The sequence below is a fragment of the Mus pahari genome, chromosome 10 (genome assembly GCF_900095145.1).
Source record: "Mus pahari chromosome 10, PAHARI_EIJ_v1.1, whole genome shotgun sequence".
NCBI classification, from domain to species: domain Eukaryota; kingdom Metazoa; phylum Chordata; class Mammalia; order Rodentia; family Muridae; genus Mus; species Mus pahari.
This window is the reverse complement of record NC_034599.1, coordinates 103903677-103910485: the sequence shown is the minus strand read 5'-3', so window position 1 is coordinate 103910485 and position 6809 is coordinate 103903677. Positions and strand designations below refer to the sequence as shown.

At 45.6% G+C, this 6809-nt stretch overlaps 1 protein-coding gene across 5 annotated transcripts in view; it reads right to left on the bottom strand.

The window, feature by feature from the left end:
* Kif9 (kinesin family member 9) overlaps positions 1-6809 on the bottom strand; it is a 51216-nt gene continuing 44407 nt past the window's right edge. For 2 of the 5 annotated variants that reach the window (XM_029543292.1, XM_021207040.1), the window contains exons 18-21: positions 5985-6161; positions 5615-5730; positions 3999-4103; positions 733-1447 (exon numbers count right to left, since the gene is read on the bottom strand). In XM_029543292.1, coding sequence (XP_029399152.1) covers positions 1337-1447; positions 3999-4103; positions 5615-5730; positions 5985-6161 — 509 coding nt within the window. In that variant the 3' untranslated portion in view covers positions 733-1336. Of the gene's footprint in view, positions 292-732; positions 1448-3998; positions 4104-5614; positions 5731-5984; positions 6162-6809 lie in introns of those variants that run through there. The other 3 variants (XM_021207039.2, XM_029543294.1, XM_029543293.1) reach the window with 3 other exon arrangements.

Genomic DNA, 6809 nt, shown 5'->3' with positions numbered 1-6809 from the left:
GACAGAAAATAAAAAGTAATTTTATCTTGCTTTTACATATGGTAGTAAATTAAAATCAAAAATATTCTGTGAAGAGGAGCAAGGGTGTCCTTTGGAGGATGCTCATCCTAGCAGGCAGGCAATTGTGTGTTCTCTGGGTTTGGTCCCAGCTTGCAGCTGAGTGGCTGGAACTCTGGGCATGTGGTTTAGCAGCTTCCTTAGAACAGACTAGAGCTGCTGGTCTTCAAGCTATTGATGAGACTATTTTCTGTGTGACTGTTGGAGGCCCACCATGGTTTTCATATAATTGTGCTAGAAAAAAAGATGAAGAGAAGGGAAATTGATGAGGAGGTGTGGTCTTAGTGAGGACTCACAAGCCATGTTACGTGTACTTCATCATTGCTTCTGCAAACATCACAGTCTGGAGACAAAGCACTCTTTGCACAGTGCAACTGCTATGCAAAGTAACATTCCATCCAAACACGTTCATTCTTTCAGTCTAAGGAAAGTGTGTAAAACATTTGAAATACCCTGGCAGTTATGTTTAAAAGGAGACATGTACTGGGCATAGCGGCATGCACCTTTAATCCCAGCAGCCAGGAAGCAGAGGCAGGTGGGTGGCTGTGAGCTCCACCTGCTACCTAGTGAGTTCCAAGACAGCCAGAGCTACATAGTGAGACCCTATCTCAAAACAAACAAAAAGTAGGCATGCATGCTTCAGTGGCCTACATAAAATCTGACAGGGAATGGATTCAAAGGAGAAAAGATGTTACAGTTTATTGTTGGACTTTCTTGGACCCACCAGTGGACGAATAATGACACAGAGACTTATTAATTTTATTATAGCTTAGGCTACCTCCCAGCTAGCTCATCTAACTTAACTAACCCAACTGTCCATGACTCTTTTCCCAGAGATCCTCTAAGTCCAGAGAAGTCCTGACTTCCCTTTCCTGCCCAGCTTTTGGCCATCAGATCTTTATTAAACCAATCAGGAAGTGAGGAAGGTGTATGTTTACAAAATACTGTGGCAGGTGATGAGCCATAAGAATAACAATATCAAAGTTCAGCTTTGCTGTTACAGAATTAACAATCGAAAAATACAAAGACAACCTTCACACAATATACCCCAACAATAGTTTGGATATGAAGTACTTTATATACTATATACCTTAAAGCATATAGGTTCCTGTGCTTGCAAGCTTAGTCTCCATGGGTAGATCTGATCATTAAGAGGTAATAGGAAAGTGAGAGCTAATCAATGGATTTATCCACCAGTGGATTCATAACTTGATAGCGTTTTTGGAAGGTGGTGGGACGCAAGAGGTAGGAGCAGGTTGGAGGATGTAGGTCAGTGGGGTTATGGCCTGATAGGTTTATCATATCCTTGATCCACCCCAGTCCTTCTCAGATTGAGCGCGTTGATGATACAAGCAGCTCTCCACCATGCTCTTCTGATGCTACCATAACCCTATAACAATGGAACCAGTTTACGAGGTAAAGTAAATCATTCATCTTTGTTTTTCCCTTTGTTTCTATTTCTGTTTGTTTCTAGAGAGGGTCTCCATGAAGCCCAGGCCTGCCTTGAACCTCCTATGCAAATAAGGATAACTTTGGGCTCCTGATTCCCCTGCTTCCAGCGCTCAAGAGGCATGCACCAGAATGGCTTAATCCTTCCTACTTTTAGGCTGTGACTCCCAGGTATTAGTCATAGCAATAGGAAACTAACAGGAAGGGGCTGGTCCTCTAGAGGTCTTCTTTTGTTAATTAAATTCTATTCTTTTAATACACTGCTAGGATCCCTGAGAGTGAGTAGGAAAGGCTGTCACTAAAGCAGGGGGCAGGAAAGGAGCAAATGTTAAAGCTAGCTCAGAATATGGAAAGGAACTCTAAAGTCCCCAAGATAAGAAACTGAACATGCAATGCCAACACTACACTGGAATTTTCTTTCTTGGGATTGTGTCTCAATATATAGCCAAAGATGGCCTCGAACTCAAGTTACTCCTCCCTCAGCTCCCCCCAAAGTGTTTAGATTATTGGATTTGACATAACACTGGGCTCAAGATGGAACCTTTCCTCCTTTCATTGAACCCAGGGCCTTACACAGGCCTTACAAAGGCAATGCTCTATTTCTGAGCTACATCTCCAGCATTTAAGCTGGAACTCTTGAAGGGAGTAAAACAGTCCTAGGTTGGTAATACTCTATGGGTAACTGCAAAAAGCAAATACTGGCAGTATAGTGGGGAAAACCTGAAAATTCCAACACTTAAGAGGCTAGCAGGACGAACAGGAGTTCAAGGCCACTCTGTGCTACACAGCAAGTTCAAGGCATGTCCTGAACCATATGGAACTTTGTTTCAAAGAAAAACAAATAGCCAGCCAGATGTGCTGCTGAATGCCTGTAATCTCAGCACTCCACAGATACAAGCAGGAGTAACAGGATTTCAAGGTCATCTTTAGCTGCATAGTGAATTTGAGGCCAGCCTAAGCTATCAATTTAGTGTCTTGTTTGTTTTGTTTTGTTTTGTTTTAGAGAAAGTTTCTCTGTGTAGCCCTGGCTATCCTGAAATTCACTCTGTAGACCAGGCTGGTCTCAAAGTCAGAGATCTACTAGTCTCTACCCGAGTGCTGGGATGAAAGGGCCTCACTATGTAGCTCTTGCATGGAACTCATTGTATAGATCAGACTGGTCTCAAAGTCATAGAGATCAGATCTTCAGGGGAGGAGATCATGTCTTAAGAAATCAAAACAAGGGGCTGGAGAGATGGCTCAGCAGTTAAGAACACTGACTGTTCTTCCAGAGGTCCTGACTTCAATTCCCAGCAACCACATGGTGGCTCACAACCATGTGTAATGGGATCTGATCCCTCTTCTGGTATGTCTGAAGAAATCAACAGTGTACTCACATAAAATAAATAAATAAATCTTTGAAAAAAAATAATAAAAAAAAGAAATCAAAACAAACAACACCTCTCCCACCCTGCTCCAAAAAACAAGTATATGCCCTTTCAGGAAGAAAATTATTTCAATTCATATGTTTTGCAGTCCTTAAGTCCAATAAAATATGTGAATTAAAAAATATATTTGGGACTAGAAAGATAGCTCACTGGAGAGATAGCTCAGTGGTTGAGAGCACTGGCTGCTCTTCTAGAGGTCCCAGGTTCAGTTCCTATCACCTCCAGTTCTGGAGGGATCCTAGGGAATCCTACACCCTCTTCTGGCCTCCACAGGCACCAAATATGCAAGTACTGCACAGAGAGACAAGCAAGCGAAACACCAATACACATAAAATAACAGTGTTTAAAATGTAAGTATGTAAACACACATACACGCTATAAATCAGTCTCACAATGAAAGAAACTAAAAACGAAAAAGAAAAGGAAATAGTGCTGAGTACAGAAATCCGAACCTGCAATCTCAGAGTGCAGAGTGTGGGTGCAAGGGGATCAGTTCCAGGTTACCCGTGGCTACCTAGCAAGTTTGAGACCAGCCTGGGATACATGGTGCTTGTCTCAAAGAAACAAACCAATAACAAAGGTCACCTAAGCGCACAGGGCTGCACAGTATTCGGGGCCTTGGCAGAGTGAGGACCGGGGAGTCGTAGGTTCTCTATGGCTGACACCATGTCTAGTTCCACTTTGGCCACATGGGCTCCTCTGTCCCCTGCCATTTGTTCAGGATAGCCCTTCTCCACAGGTCGTGGTCTCAGAGGATTTCATTCTTAGACTGTCATGGGCTGTAAGCCACCATACATATAGGTAGGCTAGCATTTACAAGCCATGTCCAGACCTGGCCATGAGCTATGTGATCCTCCTTCCCCCACTTCCAAAGCCCAGCCTTATTCCAGAAGACACCTACTGATTAAGGGTGGCGCTCAATCTTCCTGGGCTGGTACCATCACACACCTGCAACATACACTCAGACACACCCTGTGCCTATCTAATGAGGTTGGTGACTCTGGGTATCCTAATAACAAAGTCTTTGGGGCCTCCACCCTCACAGACATGACTGTCCAAAGTTACCTTCTGGTCTGTCTTGACTTTGGCATTGTAGAAGGTGATGGAATCAGGACCCTCAGGCAGGACAGTCTGCTGCAGATGGCTGAACCTGTCCTGATCATCTTCTCCCTGGGAAAGATCCAACCCAGAATAGTATCTCAGCCTGGCATTGTCAGGATAAACCCTGGCAGGGCCTATGCTTAGCATCAGGACAGTCCCTTGCTGGGCTTCCAAATGCACCCAGAGCATCTGTAGCATCCATGTCTGCTAGTGTCCTTCCAGATCCCTCTCTAAGGGCCACCTGGGCACTGCAGAAAGTTGACAGTAATAAAATTGATTCCTCTGTCTCTGCCTTGCTGTCTCTTTGTCTCTATCTCTCTCTGCTTGCTCGCGCTCTCTCTCTCTCTCTCAAAAAAAAAAAAAGATTTATTTAGATCTATGGGTGCTGTGTCTACATTGGAATTCATGGGAGTACAGCTGTAGACAGCCGTGAGCCACCATGTGGGTGTGAAGAATTGAACTCAAGGCCTCTGGGCGAACATCCAGTGCTCTTAACCACTGATCCATCTCTTTGGCCCTTACATGTCCCCCTTTAAGATTTGTACTGGTTGGGTTTTTTGTTGTTGTTTGTTTTGTTTTGTTTTGTTTTGCTTTTGTCTACATGATACAAACCTAGACATGTCTGGGAAAAAAAGACCCTCAATTAAGGAATTTCCTCCATAAGGTTGGCCTATAGACACTCTGTGGGGGCATTTTCTTGATTAATGATTGATACAGGACAACCTAGTCTATGGTGGGCAATGCCACCCCTGGGAAGGAGGTCCTGGATTTTATAAGAAAACAGACTGAACAGACGAGAGAAATGGTTCACTGGTTAGGAGTACTGGTTGCTCTTCCAGAGGACCCAGGTTCAAACCTTGACCACTCACAAAATGTCTTATAACTGTATATGACTCCAATTCCAAATGGATAATCAGCACTTTCTTCTGAACTCTAAGCACCAGGCACACATGTAATCTATTTTTGGTTTTTCGAGACAGGGTTTCTCTGTATAGTCCTGGTGGTTCTGGAACTCACTCTCTAAGACCATGTTGACCCTGAACCTAGAGATCTGCCTGCCAAATGCTGGAATTAGAAAACAGGGTGGGGGAAGAAGCCACAGGCAGTCAAGGAGCAAGCATCCCTCCACGCCTCTGCCTCAGTGTCTGTCTCTAGCTTCCCGCTCTCACTTCCCCTTGTGATGCAGCTTAAAGCTTGTAAGCTGAAATAGACCCTCTTCGCCCCCAACCTTGCTTCAGAGACCTAACTAAGGTAAGATTTTTAAAAAGATTTATCTAAGTCTGCGCGACTGTATGCCTTATGTGTGCTATTGCCCACAAAGGCCAGAAAAGGGCATTGGAACTGGAACTAGAATTACAAATAGTTGTGAGCAGCCTGACATGGGTGCTGAGAGCCAAGCTCAGGTTCTCTGGATAAGCAGCAAGNCCTCCTCGCTGCTGAGCCACCCCTCTAGCTCTGTTTTTCACTTTTCAATAATGGAGGAGCTTGCCCCTGCCTCCCTACCTGGGCACTGGCAGCACTAGACATGAATCCAGGGAAGGGGCAGAACCACCCACCCCTCCTACTGTCATGCTGCTCACCAGACACACAATCCTGCTGATAGGCACCAAGCCTGGCCGGATGCTGCTGCCGAGCTTCAGTGCTACCTGAATGTCCTCTGGGATCATGAAAGACTCATTGTACCAGATGTCAAATTCTGCAAGAGTCAGAGAGACAGCACTGTGAGGGCTAGGGGAGCCTGTGGGGAAGCAGGCAAAGGCTCTGACAGGCTCGTCTCGGCTTTCTGCTCCAGGAGCTTCTCTATTCTCACAGCCATCAGAGACCTAGAAAGCACATACCTGAAGCCTCTGACCAATCCCTGGCTCTGCAGCATGCATCTCAGAGAGCACTTCCAGAACTGACCCTTAGCCTTGACCTCAAGGGGCCTGCCAACCTTCCCAACTAGAATACCCATGAGCAGGCGATGGCGACACTGATCCACCAGGCGCTGGCAGTACTGGATCTCAGCCCGGAGGTCTCTAAGTTCCTGGTACTCATTTCGATACTGCTTCTTCAGGTCTTTGAGCTTCAGGATCAACAGAAATTCCTCCTCATCGATGATCATCAGGCCTTTGTTCTCGTACTCTCCTGTGGGGTGATGGAAGAAGCCAGAGAATGAGGCAATAGTCCAGGCAGGGGAGAACGGTGTTCCAAAATGATGACACTGCTGGCAGATCCCATGTGGCTGGAGCCTGGAAGCATGTGTGGGTGTGACAAGGAGTGGGCAAAGCACAAGATGAGGCCTCCACAGCAAATCCACAGACAGGCTGGTCAGCTCAGCGGGGTCTGGCTGGTATTTTAGAGCAAATAGGAGAGTTGATGAGCCGAGGAGAGGACAGAGAGACTAGTTATCATGTTGATTTTAATCTTGTCCCATCAGCCAAAGATATTCACCCTTTAAAGAGGCTTGTTTCGTTTGAGTCAAATAAGTAGCTCCTCAGGATGGAAACTAGACATTGATTTTCTAGGGTTCAGAGACAGCCTTAAGGACAGCCCGAAGCTGGCAGCGGCAGCCAAATCTTGGCGTCTGTAGAGAACACACACTCCAAGTTTGAGGCCTTGCATTCCAAACTTCCAACATGACCCAGACAATGCTGAAGGTCATCTAGTGGCTTAGACTGATGTACAAGGCTTTGAACTTAGGGTGGCACACACCTCTAATCCTAGCACTAAGGAGGCAGAGACAGGCAGATCTCTGAGATCAAGGCCAGTCTGGTCAACAGAGTGAGTTTCAGG